Source organism: Acartia tonsa, chromosome 12 (genome assembly GCF_053477335.1).
Source record: "Acartia tonsa isolate MP-2025a chromosome 12, ASM5347733v1, whole genome shotgun sequence".
Lineage (NCBI taxonomy): Eukaryota > Metazoa > Arthropoda > Copepoda > Calanoida > Acartiidae > Acartia > Acartia tonsa.
This window is the reverse complement of record NC_137271.1, coordinates 20,727,174-20,745,931: the sequence shown is the minus strand read 5'-3', so window position 1 is coordinate 20,745,931 and position 18,758 is coordinate 20,727,174. Positions and strand designations below refer to the sequence as shown.

At 31.8% G+C, this 18,758-nt stretch overlaps 1 protein-coding gene across 2 annotated transcripts in view; it reads right to left on the bottom strand.

Moving 5' to 3' along the window:
• RhoGAP71E (Rho GTPase activating protein at 71E) overlaps window positions 1-18,312 on the bottom strand; it is a 38,358-nt gene extending 20,046 nt beyond the window's left edge. For both annotated transcript variants that reach the window (XM_080180111.1, XM_080180112.1), the window contains exons 1-15: window positions 18,235-18,312; window positions 17,270-17,332; window positions 15,359-15,455; window positions 14,582-14,653; window positions 14,094-14,154; window positions 13,047-13,151; window positions 12,643-12,702; window positions 12,327-12,421; window positions 11,633-11,707; window positions 11,079-11,135; window positions 10,578-10,650; window positions 6,194-6,234; window positions 5,627-5,699; window positions 3,394-3,476; window positions 2,765-2,831 (exon numbers count right to left, since the gene is read on the bottom strand). In XM_080180111.1, the coding sequence (XP_080036237.1) occupies window positions 2,765-2,831; window positions 3,394-3,476; window positions 5,627-5,699; window positions 6,194-6,234; window positions 10,578-10,650; window positions 11,079-11,135; window positions 11,633-11,707; window positions 12,327-12,421; window positions 12,643-12,702; window positions 13,047-13,151; window positions 14,094-14,154; window positions 14,582-14,653; window positions 15,359-15,405 (909 nt within the window). In that variant the 5' untranslated portion in view covers window positions 15,406-15,455; window positions 17,270-17,332; window positions 18,235-18,312. The remainder of the gene's footprint in view (window positions 1-2,764; window positions 2,832-3,393; window positions 3,477-5,626; window positions 5,700-6,193; window positions 6,235-10,577; window positions 10,651-11,078; window positions 11,136-11,632; window positions 11,708-12,326; window positions 12,422-12,642; window positions 12,703-13,046; window positions 13,152-14,093; window positions 14,155-14,581; window positions 14,654-15,358; window positions 15,456-17,269; window positions 17,333-18,234) is intronic.
• Window positions 18,313-18,758: the final 446 nt, after the last annotated feature.

Here is an 18,758-nt window from a genome sequence, read left to right as displayed (position 1 = left end):
TACAATTTCGTTTAAACTTTCAAATTGATGCAAGATTTTTTCATTTGAAATGCAAACTTAAGTTTTTTATACGTTTACGCAAGTTCTTTCAATGATTTAAGTCTTTCCGGGACCAAGGATTTTTTTTCGCGGAAAATTTCCTAGGTACCTGCGCAGATATAAACATTTTTATCCTTGTTGGATTGAAACTTAATATGATAAGAAATTAACACAATGAGATTTTTTACATCATTTAAATATTTCTTTAAGATTTATTATAATCACATAAATAATTTAATATTACATGCATGTTAAAATTATTACTATTACCTTTTAACCGATGTATCTAAAGAAAAAATGCAGATTTTTTCGCCTTGAATTAAGTAGATTCTTTGAGTATCGTAGAATTAAGCTTAATAAGACCGCTCTACGGTGTATCTTAGCTCTGTTTCCTCGGCCAGACATACCGCAGAACGGCAAAACTAAAGCATAAGATAATTTATTTAATTTCGATTGCTTTGATTGATGATTTTAAAAGTTTCTTTGAATTATTTCATGATTCTTTTTATTTTTGATTTGAATTAAACATCACTAATTATGTTTGTTCAGTTGATGTAGCCCTGCGCCAGAAATCCTGTTAGAAATTATGCAGTATCAAAAGTTGTGATGGAAAGTCATAACGTCCAACAGGATAGCTGGAACATGGCATTTATTAATATTGATGGATTGTTAGTTTGTATCTTGAGGGATTCATTCTGACTGAGGCCCCAAATTGCCTTAATTATGACTGTTTGAATATGTATAAGTTGCTTTCTTCTTAAAACAGAGAGAAATTGCAAACTCAGCACTTAGAGAAGTTCTTTTCTTATATTGAGCTTTTGTTTTATTTTGGTAAATTTAATTTGCATATTTCAGTTGCAATTTTAATTTTACGCAATTTTAATTCACGAAGATTTAAAATTATGAAATTTTAATTTTCCGAAGTTTGATGATTTTTTACAGTCATATTTATTTAGATTTAAGTATCTATTTTATTAAAACATGTTTAGATTTAAGGATCTTACTTATCTTATCTGAAAATGTTTAGATGTAAGCACGAGTATTTTTCCGCCGGAGAAAAATTCTAATTATTGAGAAGTTTTTTATGCAATTTTACTTTTCTTTTCTAGCAAAAGATTTAGTAGAAAAAATGTCATTATTTAATCTTTCTTTCTTTTGATGAAAAAAGTTTGAGTTGATTATTTAATTATCGATGCGATTTTTAGTATAAAAATCATTTACCTATTTTGTTATGTAGGTACCTAATCAAGGTTTAGGTACTAATGATTATTAATTCATGTATTCGCAATTACATGGTCTGTAATTCTAATTTTAATTGAGATTATGAGGCCATGATATAATGAGATGTGTGAGTGGTAAATGTGCAATTCATGAATGTTGAATGCTTTTCCCATTCCTTATTCCTATCCTTATGTGGTAGTGGAGTCGGTTTGAATTATTGTGGTGTTCGTAAGTTACCATAATTAATTTTAGGCCTGATGGCCACGACATTTTAAACTCTTGTGGTTTATGTGTTGTGAGATTGTGATTTCGTGGACACTGTCTGCACGCATATTGCAAAGATGAGGTACTGTGTTCGATTCCCAGTGAATAGACGGGTGTGTTTCGGTATGTATTTCTTGTATTCCCTGGCAAGTTCGAACCCATTAATCCCTGTTTCCTTACACCAAATTTCCTAGAGAATGAGTGTGTTACGCGGCATTCCTAACTATCTCCGCGCGGCGCGTGGCTTGTAAACGGACAAAAGAAACGCGCACTTTTCCTTTGATTAGTCCCACGTGAGGAGCTACGTGATTGAAAATAATGTATTGCTTGAATATACATGCGCTCTGATGTGTGGAATATCTCAAATAAGCCTTCCTGCTTAGTTTGACATCATATGTGGTAAGAATTTATCTTTAATTCTTGAAAAACAAGCGTAGAATGGTATAATTTTATGAAGAGATTCAAATCATTAATTTTTCAATAAATAGACCATTTAACTGCTAAGTTTTGACATACAAATATTTACTTTTATATTATTGATCATTTTATTCTAAAATTATCAATTTCTGATGCGATTTAATATGTTTCGTGCCAATTTAAAGTTTTTTAGAAATTTCATATTTTTTATTAAATTGAAATCACGCAACCTCGATGTTACAAAAATATTAATCATTAATTTTATGTATTTAATTCTTATATTTTTGTTTTAGACTCACTGTTTTCATGGTAATAAATACACATTTGTAAACTTCGCTATGTTGGTCATTCGGAGGGCTTGGAGATAAGATTTCGAGAATGGCTAGGCATGCGTTCCGAAACACAATCTATCTTCAAATCTTAAAGTACGAAGCCGTTTTTGCTTCTATTATGTCTACTTATATATCTGTATGTCTATCGATATGTCTGTATGTCTATTTATCTGTCTGCATGTCTAATAATCTGTTTGTATGTCTATCTGTCTGTCTGTATGTCTATTTAGCTGTCTGTCTGTATGTCAATCTATCTGCTTGTATGTCTATCTATCTGTCTGTTTGTCTATCTATCTGTCTGTTTGTCTATTTATCTGTATGTATGTCAATCTATCTGCTCGTATGTCTATTTATCTGTCTACCAAACCTGAGAAAATAAAGCACAGTTCTGCGGTAATAATTAAATCCTTATGTTTGTCCATCTGTCTGTCTATTTATCTTTGTACACTATCTATATCTATGTCTGTCTGTCTATCTATCCATAAATCTACCTGAGGATCAAGAGCGCAGCTCTGAGGTATCATTTCAAGGCTTCCAGTTTCAGGCACATCGGAAAGTCTAAATATGTGTAGCTAGTAGTGTCTTCACTCTTGAAACACATGATTCTTATATCATTTAGAAGTTTAATGGATATGAAAAGTCATTTTTTAAAGGTAAAAAAAGGAGGTAAGTATCTTTAGATTAATTCAAATATTTTTCCAAAAAATTTTCGAATGTCTTAACATTAACAATTTTGCTTTTAGGAAGTATTTTAGAAAAAACCGTAAAATTGCGACATTATTGAATAAATTTAAGAAAACGGACTTTTAAAAAAATAATATTATATATTAGGTCATTGTAAAGGTAAATAAATTTGTATGACTACATAAAAAATGTTTAGAATTGACACAAAAACAAATCTTTTTGTTGTGAAGACTATTTTTTTGGTAAAAGTTAATAATACAGCTAAAATATTGAATTGATTGGTTGGTTAATTAAGTTGAGTGAACAAACGTTTCAACTACTAATAATAATCTACGGAAGGGGTAATTTTGTGTATAATAATTAAGGACACCTCATTTTATCGGCCATTGTTTCATCCCTTTAGATTCCTGGTTAACAACCTGAAATAAAATTTTACCTTTTACTAAGTGTAGAATGTAGGGTGAGATCATCTCTAGTCCCCAACATTTCCAACGGATACGTAAAAAATATGAACTTATTCTAAACAAAAAAACGTTGATTATAGTATAGCAGCTACTTAAAAATATTCTTAAGTTTATCTATAATACAAAGTAGAATGATGTCTGTCCGTCCGTCCGTCTGAAGCTTAAGATCTCTGTAACCACTGAACCGATCGGATTCTACTCTTCAGGGAATATACCTTCTGGTCCTGTGTTGGTTTTAGGCTATTTTCTTGGGGGGTGGGACACTCCCAACCCCCCCAAAAACAAAAAAATCCCCCCCATTTCTTTTGTAGAAGATTTTCTTGGTCCTTATTTTTACGAATTTCAGCTTCACTTTTTTTTTGATCACCTCATGGGCCAAAGCCCCTAGAGGCCAGGGGCGAAGCCGCTAGTCTATCTATATAGTGAATACAATTCATAGATTTGTCAATCTATTTATTCTAAGTTATTTGTGGGTAAGACGATGGCATAGTATTCATGAATCGTATATCTGTCTGTTATCTATCCTTCCATCTATCTGACTGTCTAATTCTATCCATCTATATAAACCCACCTCAACCCTAAATATTCCTATAATAAGACGTGTTTAGAATTCATAGATCTATCTATCTATCTCTGTGTCTTTCTATCAATATAGTACAAACAGTATCTATTTGTCAATTACTAGCGTCTACGCCCCTAGAGGCCTCTAGTGGCACTTTAAATGTTTTTTTTTATATTTAAAATATGTATATGTTGCGTTTGACGTTTATGTTTGCGTTCAACTCTCTTTCTAAAGTCAAGAACGTAAACGATTTTTTGTGATTTCTCTTGGGAGGGTGGTGGTACCCTCCCCAAAATAGTTAAAAACCTTCCCAGAACATATGAGAATCTACCCTGTTAAGGAGAACCCGATCGGTTCAGCGGTTAGCGAGATCCTTAGGTACAAACACACAGACAAACAGACATACATCCTGTTACTTTAATATAAGGATTCAACCGTCTGTTTATACATCTGTTTTTCTATCTATTAATCTAAGTGTTTATCTATCCCAACCCTAATTTTTCTGCCGGTTAGACGTAAATTTTTTTATCCATTTGTATATATATCTGTCTGCCTTTGTCTGTCTATCTATCTATCTATCTAGGTATACCTCAACCCTAAGTATTCTTCCCGTTAGACGTAAAATCTTTTTTATCCATTTGTATATCTACATGTTCAGTTCATTAGGATATATAAGTTGGAAGGAATTTTAATGTTAGGGGGAGATTTGAAATCTGCATCAAATTTTAAGGATTTTTTTTATAAAATTGTTTTTTTGTTTAATTCTTAATCTAAAAGCGGAAATACAATTTAAGTTCATAAATTTTGACCTATAGGATATGTGGATTGGAAACTACCTGCGCTCTAATTGGTTGAATGATGTGCGACACTTGAGCTTCTCCTATCAGAGCGAAGATAATTTTCAATCCACCAATCACAGATGTCAAAATTAAGGGGGGGGGGAAGTTTTGACACATTTGCGTAAACAGGGAGCATAGGCTTTATCTTTGGACTGAGAGGATAGGTTATTAGGGATAAAATCATTCTTATATGATGAATTTTTAAGATTTTTTGGATAGGCCTCCAGGTTCCGGAGCTCCAGGCCTCCAGGTCCTCTCTGTACAGGTAAAAATTAAAAAAATTAATTTTTTTTTTAAGAGTTAGAAGTCAACCTATGAAACAAAATATGCTTATTTTTGAATGTTATTCACATATTTACAGAAAAAAATGCAAATTTTGTTTCATAAGTTGACTTCTAACTCTTCAAAAAAAAATTTTTTTATTCATTTTTACCTGTACAGAGAGGACCTGGAGGCCTGGAGCTCCGGAACCTGGAGGCCTATCCAAAAAATCTTAAAACTTGGGAAAATTCATCATATAAGAATGATTTTATCCCAAATAACCTATCCTCTCAGTCCAAAGGTAAAGCCTATGCTCCCTGTTTACGCAAATGTGTCAAAACTTCCCCCCCCCCCTTAACTTAAATTGTATTTCCGCTTTTAGATAAAGAATTATACAAAAAAAAAACGAATTTTATAAAAAATCCTTAAAATTTGATGCAGATTTCAAATCTCCCTCTAACATTAAAATTCCTTCCAACTTATATATCCTAATCTACATGTTCATCTAACTGTCTATAAATGTATCTATCTATCTCTGTGTACCTCAACCCTAAGTATTCTGCCGGTTAGACGTGCATAGTATTCGTATATCTCCTTTGAAAACAGCCACGTCATACTAAAGAAAATAATAACAAGATTTAGTTTTCAATAATACTTATGCCTTTATGAAGAAAAAGGTTATTTTACTTTTATGTACAATATACAGAACCCAATAGAAATGAATACAGACGCACTTTTTGGAGACCATCATTTTGTAGGTTTATAAGGCCAAATAAATGAAGAGAAAGCAGTATAAAACGGCCAAGATATAAGATATTTCAAAGTGAGGCAGACAGACACTTAGACATCCTGTTGATAGTACAATAATAAATTAACATTAATTCATTCGACAGAAAGTAGCCAGTTATAGCAAGCTGAAGAGGACAATGGGCTGTTATCCAAATCCCAAAAGTTTACGTTGGCTTACGAACTTTAGTTGGTTGGTTCATTAAGTTTCAAGCACAAATTGTAATAAACAGAAGGGGATGTCAATTAATCGGGCATTGTCTTATCCCTTTAAATCCCTGCAGTCAAAGAGTACCTGCCTGTGATTCAAAATTTCAAACTTACCCAAATTGTTCGATGAAGTACGATGTTACTCTAGTCGCGTTCTAAAAAATATTTTTTTTTTTATTTAAAAAAATGAAAGTGTTTCTTTGCTTTAAGCAAAACAAAAGAAAAAAGGGCTCGGCAACAGCTAACATAACTGCCTATTATCATAAATACAGCTGCCGCAGCAGATTTTTTGAAAATCATCACTTAAGCTGCATAAAAAAGGGCAGCTGCCGAGCCCTGTAAAAAACACACACTTTTTATGTTTATTTTTCATATTTTAACTACAATTTTTTATTTATATACTTACCTACTATATGTGAATTATATCTATTTTTTATTGATTATTTTTGTTGAAAGCTAAATATATACAGAGTGGGTGTTGGCAGCTGCTCATTTAAAAGAGGAACTTTCATTATTATGGAAAGCAGAATTTAACAACTTAAAACAATAATTAACTAAACTTTTCTATAGTTAGGGCTCAACCGTTTGTACTTTCAGTTTAAAAGTGTAATGTTTAAGATGATGATAGCTGGGGCGACTTTTTACGATGTTAACTGAATAAACTCTCTATTTCTATTCTATTATAAAATGAAATTTAAGGCGGAGGCATATAAAAGTATATTTTAGGGAGTTTTTTTTCTTATTTTTTTGTTCTTTTGAATATAGCAAAGCTTTTGATTGTTTAAATAGACTTTAAAGAATGGATTCATTATCATTTGGATCTTAACACCAGATTATCCTGTACTCTAATAAATTGAAATTTGTAGCTGGCTAAAATAGAGAACCCCAATCCACACCATTTAGCTCATCCATTCCACTCCTATTGGATGAACGAACCAGGGTGGGGAAAAACCCAGGGTTTTTTAAAAAAGCCCAACCCAACCCATAAAAACCCTTAAAACCCTGGGTTTTATTGGGTTTTTTCGGGTTTTATTGGGTTTTTTTCATTTAGGAGTCAAATACATTTGATATGTTGATGAAATATTAATGTTTATGTTGTTGTAAATAAAAGGTAAGCAAGATTTCACAATAAACAAGATAGATAATGAAAACAACTGGCATTTCGATCAATTATAAACCCTTATTAGCAACGGTGCACAAAATATTCTATTAAGGGGGAGGGGAGGTTAAAAGCTTCAAAACATGGAACCTCCACCTCTATTCCTAAGCTGTCAACACCCCCCCCCCCCCTTCCAGGAATTATTAAGGTATTCCCCTTTTTTCATCCCCTTAATAAAACCCTCTGCACGCCACTGTAACTATTTCCTTTCATAAATTGTTATGTTTTAGTTTAAAAATCAATTATGATTATGTAATTTACACAATTTATATATAATCAATTTAGTAGCAAGGCGTTATCTGAAATTAAGTTTTGAGAGAAAGTAATTTCATAAACATTTGAACAATATGTAGAGCATCATTTTTATAAGGGGGGGGGGGGGTAATGCAACCATCTCGTAATCAATGATTAAATAGCACTTAGAATTCGAATTTCGATCTGAAATTTTTCATGAGTAATCCTTGGTAGGTCTATTTCCCTAAATCGAACAAAAAGTTGGAAAAAGTAACGGCTGGCGGCTCAGTCGTTTAGCCGTTTTTTGCCTATTTTGAGGGCAAATACATCATTAATTACGTAGGAATCAACTTTTTAAAACATATTTTGGTTTAATTCATGTTAAATGATAGCAATAACCATTTTTAAAATTTATAGTACCTACAGCAACCGGCTAGAGCCGTTTGATAAGGTTTTTGAGCGACAAAAAGTATTATGTGGAGATAGGTTTTGTGACTTAATTTGCTTTTAAGATAGCCGAAAAATGGCAAAACATCTGAGCTGCCAGCCGTTAGCCATTACTTTTCCAACTTTTTGTTCGATTTAGGGAAAATAGACTTACCAAGGATTATTCATGCAAAATTTCTGATCAAAATTTCGAATTCTAAGTGCCATTTAATCATTGATTACGAGATGGTTGCATTAAACCCCCCACCCCCTTAATTCATATTTTTTACGTTTTTTAGGTAAAATTTGCTTTAAAATGTTATTAGATCCTAGTCTTTGAGTAAATAGAGGTTTAATTTGTAAATTTTAACGTGAAATTTCAATGTTTTTTTCAAAAACCCAAAAAACCTTGGGTTTTTTTTCAATGGGTTTTTTAAAAAACCCTGGGTGGGTTTTTTTGGGTGGGTTTTTTGTATGCCCACCCTGGAACGAACTGACCAATAAGTTAGAAACCTAAATTGACAATTTTTCCCCAGTAGTATCCAATTTAAAGTTTAGAATTATTGCTGTAAGGTGCAAAACTCATACCATCTCAATCATAATAAATTTCCTATTATGTGAATTTAGTGTTGGTTGAACAAACTTGGCTATTGTGTATTGATCAGTAGCGCAGTAATAATGTTTTTATTACAGTTGAATCTTTAATTAAGTTAGTACTATAGTTTCTAAATATATTATTTCTACAAATAATACTAAGTGATTTATCGTTTTATTTTTGATTCAAAATCAGTTTACTTTTTTTGTAGATATTTATTTTCTGATAAGTAGGAATAAATACACAATCATGATATTTTTATAATAATCTTTTGACAATATATTTGAGGCTACATTCTTTTTCCAACAAAATGTGTATTTTTAATTTATTAAAAGGCGAAGGGCAGAGCATAAATATTTTAAAAAGAGTATTACAAAAATACAGGACTGTATGTCTCAAAAATCTTTTTGTGTGTTTGCAATTTGCGTGTGTGTGTGTGTTTGAACTTACAGAAATACAAAGAACACAATCATCAATGGATGCACAGTCCTAGAAATAAGGAGAGGTCATAGGGCTTGTAGTAAATTAAAAACAAACGTTTAAAAAGAAATAATTAGAAAATCAATATTTACTAAAAGCCGAGAATGTTAAACAGCTTTAGTAAAATTTGAAAAAAAAAGACAATGTTTTTGATGAAACCTAAAAGATATCAAAGGCTTTTGATAAAATAATAATTACTAAAAGGCAGGAAACTAAAAAAAAACAATGGAAAATCATTGAGTAAACCAAATTAAGAAAATAGTAAAAGTAAATAGAAATATTAGAAAAGCTGGACGTCCTAAAAAAGAACAAAGGACACAGAGGGCTTATAGTAAATATAAATTCAGCATTAAAAATAGAAAAAATGGGTTTGATGCAGTGATAGGTTACAAATATATTTTTTTGTAATGGGAAAATAAAATGATCTTCTATTTACTTACGCAGGAGGTAACTTGAAATAAATAAAAAGAAGGATGACAACATCCATAAAAGCGAAGCTCTGAAACGGTATGATAGACGAACATCGACTCTTGTAGAGTGTCAGAATAATATAAGTGAATATAAAAAATTTGAATACATAAGTTTTTACAAAATTTTACGTAAATTTGTTACAAAACTTCTTTAATAAAGAATCTTTTTAAGGACATACTGACATTTTTAGGATTTGCATGTGGAGATGCTCAAAATTTTGTACCTTATTGAATAGTAATCAGTAATCCAAAAATCAGATAAATCGGATGATTTTATCACATAAAAAATTTTGTCAAAAAAGTTAAAATAAATAATCATGTTTAAAATGGACGTACGGACATTCTGGTAACGATTATAGAGTTGCTACGCTTTCTTAATCGTACCTAACTACTACAGGAATCATCATGCAAAATTTGAAATCTATAGGACAATTTTAACATGCCTAAATTAACGAAAAAAGCTATCCGTTACGGACTGATGGACGGACTGACCGACCCTAATTATAGAAGAGCTTCGCTTTTAAAAATGAAAACTATAACCTTGTTTACATGCAAAGGGTTAAATAAAACAAAATGTTAACACTTTAAACAATATTAAGTTAGGTAGTCAAATACCTAAACAGTAAAAAGGTGAAGAAAAATGTCTAAATACTAGCAAGAGGTCATTAAAAACAGCTGATTTGGTCAAATAAAATATTAAAAGGTGCCTAATGGGGACACGATTCATTTCAATATATTGCTTTCCAAGTTACATTATTGGGATGACTAATATTAAGGGGGGGAGGGGGGGGGGAACATTGGACTAAAAATTACAGTGGAACCAAAAGTTTTAAAACCACGTTTAGTTGGGTACTTTTGATAATTTTTTTTATTGATTGATTGCAAACTAACATATCCAAACTTTTAAACCAATTATTTTAATGTTCATCATAATTGGGGATGTAAATTAATTATCTCCAATGTCTTATCCCTTAAGACCCCTTCTAATATCAAATAAACTTAAATGTTCACTATTGATCAAAAACATTAAAGTTTAATTAAATTGGGTATAAAATAAGCCTTAAAAACTCATTGTTTGTCCTTTATTAGTTTCTGGCAATGACTTTGATTTTGTCAACCTGACCCTAAGTTTACCTTAAAGCGCTGAACATCCTCCATTTTGGCAGTTTTACCGGTGCTACAGCTGTGGAAAAACGAGGGTGCAACACTAAAAATAAATTACTCATATCACTAATACTGTTAGAAATTAAAGGCTAAAACTAGCTATATAGCTTCCTAGAAACAGGAATTGCAAGTTACAATTGAAATAAATAGGTATATTTATAACATTTTCAATTACAAACTCACAACATACAATGAGAAATGAGATTTATTTTACAATGGACATGGGTCGACATCTGGAAATTTTAGGTTGACCTTTAGAAGTTTTAGGTCAACCAATCTACCTGTTTAGGTTGACCTGTGAAAAAAAATAGGTCGATTCAACTCCTATGTGAACTGGGCTTTAGTATATTCTTGATAAAATAAATGCAATCAATGGGAAGACGGTACTTCTAAATTATACGGATATATTTGACAGAATTATATGCCCTAGTTATAGAGTAGCTGCGCTACTTATTATAACAGGGAACTTACCTAACCCCTAAGGCCTCTGAGGTCATTCCAGTCTTATCACTCTTTGTTGATATAACTCTAAAATAAAAATATAATAAGATTGATAGATGGATAGGATAGATTGGTTTGTGGATGGATAGATAAAGAAAAATGAAATGATGGACAAATGTAAATTGAATGATATTACCTAGGTATTTAGATAATAGAAAAATTCAGTAATAAACTCTTTAGGTAGCCTTCAACTTCTTTTTAATTAATGAATATTTGAGGTAAAGCTAATGATTATGTTATATTCTTAATAGTGGATGTAGAATATATGTAGATATTATTACATGGTAAAAAGTGTCGTCAATTTAGCTTGATTATATGGAACTTGTTTATTGTTCAGTTTACTCATCCAGTAGGATAATGGGAAATGGGGTAAAGGTGGTGGAAGGGGGATATCATTATTTTAGCCCGCCAAAAGTTTCACTTTATTACAGTACATTATAAGCTGGTGTAAGATGCAAATAATAAATCCATTTTCTTAATTGACATGCTTTTATGGAACCGCCGTTTTAGAGATCTTTACTAACCTGAAGGTGCCAAATAGAAGAACTAACAAGTGTTGAGTATAAATAGGTAAACTACTCAGAATTTCACCAATTTTCCTTAAAAAAAATTAAAAGTTAGTAATGTCAAATATTTTCTGTAATAATTTCGATTTCTATACTACGTCTAGTATAAATGTGTCGTTTTAGTATTTGCCACGGGTGTAAGTACCTATTTTTACTGTCATTGTTTCAACCTATCTGCGTAATTTTCTAATTTGCCATATCTATAGTTATGATTTGAAAAAGTCTATCTACTGAATGTATCTATTTTGTCCTAGCTATCTATTTATCTACTTTATACATCTATCTTTCTATTTACCTACTTTTTTCAATTTATTTTTCTATCAATCTATTTAATCTTTCTAACTTTTATCTTTCACTACAGTGCGTACTTCATGATTTGAAAAGGGCAAACTATTTTAATATCTACCAAAAATTATATATATCAATTTATCCATTTTTATATACATCTACATTATCTATCTTTTACACCATTTATTCTGGCTTTCTTTCCATCTACTTTATCTATCTACATTTTCCTTTCCTTTTGTAGTTCCATGATTAGAAAAAGTAAACTATTCTAAAATCAATATATTAATTTATCCATCTGTATGCATATCTATTTTATCTATCTATCTACTTTTTATCCATCTTTTTTATCTATCTATCTATCTACCTTTTCCTCTCCTCCTCTGGTTCTGACTTCATGATTTGGAAAAGTTGTCTCTCATTATCAGGTCCAAATATACCGCCAGGAATTTTGCGTAGAAACTGAAGAGTTGAACAAAAATTGTTGATTTTATTTATAAAAAAGCGGATTATTAGAATCGTTCTACAAATTTGAATCCTTCCATAAGAAATTTTTGTAGAAACAAAATAAAACTTAAAGACCCACTATCTTTTAAAATATGTTTTTTTACATAAGAAAATAGATTTAATTTTGACAAATTGTTTTGGCACCATATTTTTTTTAAATAGCAACAATTTTTAACCTTTTTTAGCACACTAGCTATTGTGTTGACAGAAAAGTTTTGTATATTGATGATACGACCCTGAAAATAAATACAAAAATTATTAGGGCATATCAAACTTTGGCAATATTTGGCAATTCCGCCTTCGCTACTACAAAGTCCTTATTAGTACCTTTAATAATTGTTGTCAAAGAAGCCTCATTTGGCTGTGATTCAAATTCAAATTTTTGTCTTTTAACCGCAGCATTTTTTTTCTGGCTACGATTGTCAAGAAATATTGCTACGTATTCGCTGCTAAAGTTATTGCTGTGGCTAAATTAAAATAAAGTCGGCTGCATTTTTATTTTTAGTGGCGAGTTGTGATTATTTAAAAAAACGTCTGAAATTGCGACTCCATAAAAAATGCGCCAAAATGTTGGCCTGACCTGTTGAAGGAAATGAATGAGTTTGCGCATGTTACCATGGTGGCCGGGGGCACGGAATACATCCTTCTTGAACGGACCCTCCTTGTTCAGCTTCAGTATGATCAACTAAACAAAATATGTCGTTAAAGATCTTTGAAACTGCGCGGAAAACATCCTATTTGTTGTTTAGTTTCTATATAATCAACTAATGGAAAAATAAGTCGTTTAAGATCTTAAAAAAGGCAGGAAATACATTCTTTTTGATTGTACAGTTTTAGTATGATCAACTAAACAAAAGTAGCCGTTTAAGATATGGATATGAAAAAAAACAGTTCTTTATTCTATTGTTGATAGTTTTCCGCGGAAAGTAATTAAAAAAATATAAAATTAATTCCAGTTTTCTTTCCTTTGAGAAGCCAAAGGCCCAACTAAACGGAAAATAATTTCGTAATGTTCTAGGTATATTTGATATAGATAAAAAAAAGACATAAATTTTCTTTCAAAATGTACTATGCATAGAGAAAAAAATGAAAGAGAGGAATCGAAGCAACTAGAAGACGAAAATAGGCAGTGGGCCTAGAGGCCTACTCAGCGCTGTTGCCGCGCTAAAATTTATTGCTATTCCACTACTTTTCAAATTGGAGGATTAAAAATTATTTTAAAAAATATTTTTTTACTTTTTACTATTTCCATATTTAGGGCAAGAATATTAGATTAGATATTTTCGTTTTAATGTTTTAATTAAAAATTACATAGAATTTTATTTTTATTTAAAAAAATTTGTTCATGAAAGATGAATCCTTCTATTTCTAAAAAGGGGGATTTTTTTTTCATAATGAACATTCAGCTGATTTTGACCGCCCACGGCTGTTTGCTAAATATCGCTTTTCTTTTTATTCACATTATTATTTATGAATGACTTACAAAAAGCCCTGGGCGGTTTTTGATTTTCGTCTGCTTCTAAATTTAGGGATGGGGAAGTAGTATTTTACCATGAAAAAGGGGTGAGTATTCATCCTCTTATCCTTTTTCCTTATGGTACTATGCAAAAATAGTATAAAACCTTACCAAGAGAGGGCCAGGAATATCTCGTTTACAAACAGTCCCGAGGTCAGCACCAAATTTTACCCTGTAAAAAAAAGGTAGAAAATGTTAGTCGCTATCACATTTTATGCTCCTTTGTACTATATAAGCGCTTTGGACAATTAAGGAAGAAACAAAAGAAATGTTGTATGAAGGCTGGAAGGTTCAAATTCTAATTCGATATAAACTTGAGGATTTAAATAGGCAATCCTTAAAATAAAGTAACAGGATCTATGTGTAATTGTCTGTACCTAAGGATGTTACCAACCGCAGAACCGATATGGTTCTCCTTTACAATATACCTTCTCATAGGTCCAGGAAAGGTTTATAATTATTTTGGGGGAGAGTGCCACCACCCTCCTAAAAGTAAAGTGTCATTCTATTAGAATTCGTTTGCCAACTATAGTTGCGCTATTTACGGACAAACTTGTTCATGTTTCTAGTTCTTTTTATATGATAATTTCAAAACTTACTTTTCGAGTCGTCTGGGAAACTGTCGCCGAGTTCCCTCCCCTGCACATGCCGTAACCACTGTCCCAACAGAACTAAAATAATATTATCATTATTAGAGTTTCTCCCCTACATATGCCGTAACCACTGTCCCAACAGAACTAAAATATTATTATTATTAGAGTTCCCTCCCCTACATATGACGTAACCTCTGTCCCAACAGAACTAAAATAATATTATTATTAGAGTTCCCACCCCTACATATGCCGTAACCACTGTTCCAACAGAACTAAAATAATATTATTATTATTATTAGAGTTCCCTCCCCTACATATGCCGTAACCACTGTCCCAACAGAACTAAAATATTATTATATTTCCCTACACAATAACATGCCATAAATACTGTCCAATCATGCACTGTCTGTCTGTCTGTCTATCCATCTATCTGTCTGTCTATCTTACTTGATATTATAATTGACACTCATCGTAATATTCGTTATAGCGGACTTGTTGTCTGTCTGTCTAACTGTCTGTTTGTCTGTCTGTTAGTCTTTCTGTCAATCTATCTATCTTACTTATTATTGGATTTAAAATCCATCATAAAATTCCTTATAACAGAATTTTGTCTGTCTGTCTAACTGTCTGTATATCTGTTCATCTGTCTATCTTACTTGATACTGGAGTTGACATCCATCATAATATTCCTTATAGCAGACATGTTGTCTGTCTGTCAGTGTCTATCTTTCTGTCTGTCTGTCTTTCTAACTGTCTGTATATCTGTTCATCTGTCTATCTTACTTGATACTGGAGTTGACATCCATCATAATATTCCTTATAGCAGACATGTTGTCAGATTTCTGCACCAAATCCCTAGGGCATGCCGGTTCACTGAGATCTAGAAAAACAAAAAATGTCAGACCAACGTTGATTTTTATCTTTTATCTAACACCAAATGGATATGAGGACAGCCAAGGATAGCCATCTATTTATGTATCTAACTAGTAGTTCTCTGAAATCCACCATTACCCAATACAACCTAATTATCCATATATCCAGCTACATTTCTATCTATCTATCTAGGTACCTACGAATCTCACTATCTATCTATCCGCTATCTATCTATGTACCTGACTTGACTAGTTATTCTGAGAAATTGCATCATTACCCAATCCAAACTATCTATTTATATAGCTTATCTACCTATCTACTTTATATCTCTGTACCTGAGTAGTTGTACTGAGAAATTCCACCATTACCCAATCCAACCTATCTATCTATACAGCTACATTAGATACTATCTGTATATCTAGGTTTCTACGTATCTCACTATCTACCTATCCACTATCTATCTTTGTACCTGACTAGTTGAACTGAGAAATCCTATCTATCTATATAGCTACCTATCTATCTACCTTTCCACTATCTATCTATGTACCTGACTCGTTGTTTTAGGAAATTCCAGCATTACCCAATCCAAACTCCTTATCTATATGGCTTACTATAAATCCTTATTTCCACCTATCCACTATCTATCTTTGTACCTGACTAGTTGTACTAAGAAATTCCACCATTACCCAATCCAAACTATTGATCTATATAGCAGGTAGCTACCTACTTATCTACCTATCCACTTTCTATCTTTGTACCTGACTAGTTGAACTGAGAAATCCTATCTATCTATATAGCTACCTATTTATCTACCTATCCACTAACTATCTATGTACCTGACTCGTTGTTTTAGGAAATTCCAGCATTACCCAATCCAAACTATTTATCTATATAGCAGGTAGCTACCTACTTATCTACCTATCTACCTATCCACTATCTATCTAAGTACCTGACTAGTTGTACTGAGAAATTCTATCTATCTATATAGCTACCTATTAGGGATCTGCACTCAATTTATATAGATATAATACACCTCTGGATGATTTAAAATTTATCCTAAGTCTTAAAACCGCTGACGACCAGACATTCAATTGTATAGCTATTTGTAAATGGGAGTCAAAAATTTATTGAATCAGAACTATGGCTTCATGGTGCTCCCTGGAAAGGCCTTAAGGAGCTGAGTCAGGAACTTTTGTCCGTTTCAAAAAATCTCGTTCCTAGCCTGAGAAAATCTAAAAAGCCTCTTCAAATTGGACAATTCTCAATAAACCTTTAAAAATTGTGGTTTTTTAGAGTTTCTAAGGCTAGGAACGAGATATTTTGAAACGGACAAAAGTTCCTGATTCAGCTCCTCAAGGCCTTTCCAAGGAGCACCATGAAGCCATAGTTCTGATTCAAAATTTTTTTTGAATGTCGTCTTTGCATACTAATAAGTAATGAATTATATTTTTAAGTGGTCGTGTTCTAAAACTCAATTTTTTAAAATTCTTTTTCGGTCAGAAATGTTTTTAAGGTTAATTTTATCTGTTGCATATCCCCGCTTTGTCTAATTCCGATATAAACCCGCCCTACTACCTATCTATCTACCTTTCCACTATCTATCTATGTACCTGACTCGTTGTTTTTGGAAATTCCAGCATTACCCAATCCAAACTTCTTATCTATATGGCTTACTATAAATCCATATTTCTACCTATCCACTATCTATCTTTGTACCTGACTCGTTGTTTTAGGAAATTCCAGCATTACCCAATCCAAACTATTTATCTATATAGCAGGTAGCTACCTACTTATCTACCTATCCACTATCTATCTATGTACCTGACTAGTTGTACTGAGAAATTCCACCATTACCCAATCCAACCAATCTGCCTTCATCCGAGCCTAAAAAATAAGATTTATGTGACGATTCCCCTAACCAATAAGCATCTACACTTTAATTTACTTTGTTTGTGCGTCAATCCATAACGCAATATTGTAATCCTTGTTTAAGAATAAAAACTTTGAATTAAACTAAAAAACTATACAACGTTTATTAATATGCAAAAAGTATTCTAAGTATGCAAACATATTGTTAAGTTTATTATTTTTATTTTCTTATCAATAATCTCATAATTAATTCTCAGACAGGGAAAGGGCAGTGGCTGATAAATTCTCCCCCAGAAATGTGATAGATATTGTCTAGGGCTGAATTTTAAACAAAAGTAAAGAAATTTTTTTTGTCCAATGTCTTTTTCCCTGTTTTAAAACCTAAAATATAAATATCTATCTGTTCTATGTCTAAATATCTATACATTACATTTTTATATTCAGTTTATCTTTTATTAGATCAATTTAAATATCTGACTATATATCCAAAAACATTTATATCTTATTGACCTACATATCTGTCTTTTTGTCCATCAGTGTCATTAGGATTGTCTATTAATCGGCTTAATGAGTTACCCTAGATGTATTTACTCTAACTTTAAATCAATCTATCACTATCTTTGTGTATCAATAGTTTGCCTTTCTGACTGTCTGTCTATCTATCTATCTACCCTAACGCGTATTTTGTCTTTATTTACTTCATAACTATCCAAGGCAACAGGGTACAATGGTCGAAAATATTCCCCCCCCCCCCCCCAAGAAAAAAAGAATAGCTGCAGCCTTAAAAATCTACCTAGGAAACAAAAGAAAAAAACTTATAACTTATCAGCCCCAAAACATTTAAAAGTTATATTTGGGAAGATTCATATATCATCTATTGTCCTATCCCTATATCCGTATTTTAATTTCTCACCTACCTAATCAATACAACTAATCTGTCCTTGATGGAACAAAAAACTAATGCAGCCGTTTTCAACTTCTACATTGTCTTTCTGAAATTATTTAAAGGGTTGAAATACAACAATATCATGTTACAGGGATGAGAAACAGTGATAGGTTTTCATAATTAGTGTATACAACTATAGGTGTTCATATGTATAGGGATGAGATACAACTATAGGTGTTCTTATGTATAGGGATGAGATACAACTATAGGTGTTCTTATGTATAGGGATGAGATACAACTATAGATGTTCTTATGTATAGGGATGAGATACAACTATAGATGTTCTTATGTATAGGGATGAGATACAACTATAGATGTTCTTATGTATAAGGATGAGATACAACTATAGGTGTTCTTATGTATAGGGATGAGATACAACTATAGATGTTCTTATGTATAGGGATGAGATACAACTATAGATGTTCTTATGTATAGGGATGAGATACAACTATAGGTGTTCTTATGTATAGGGATGAGATACAACTATAGGTGTTC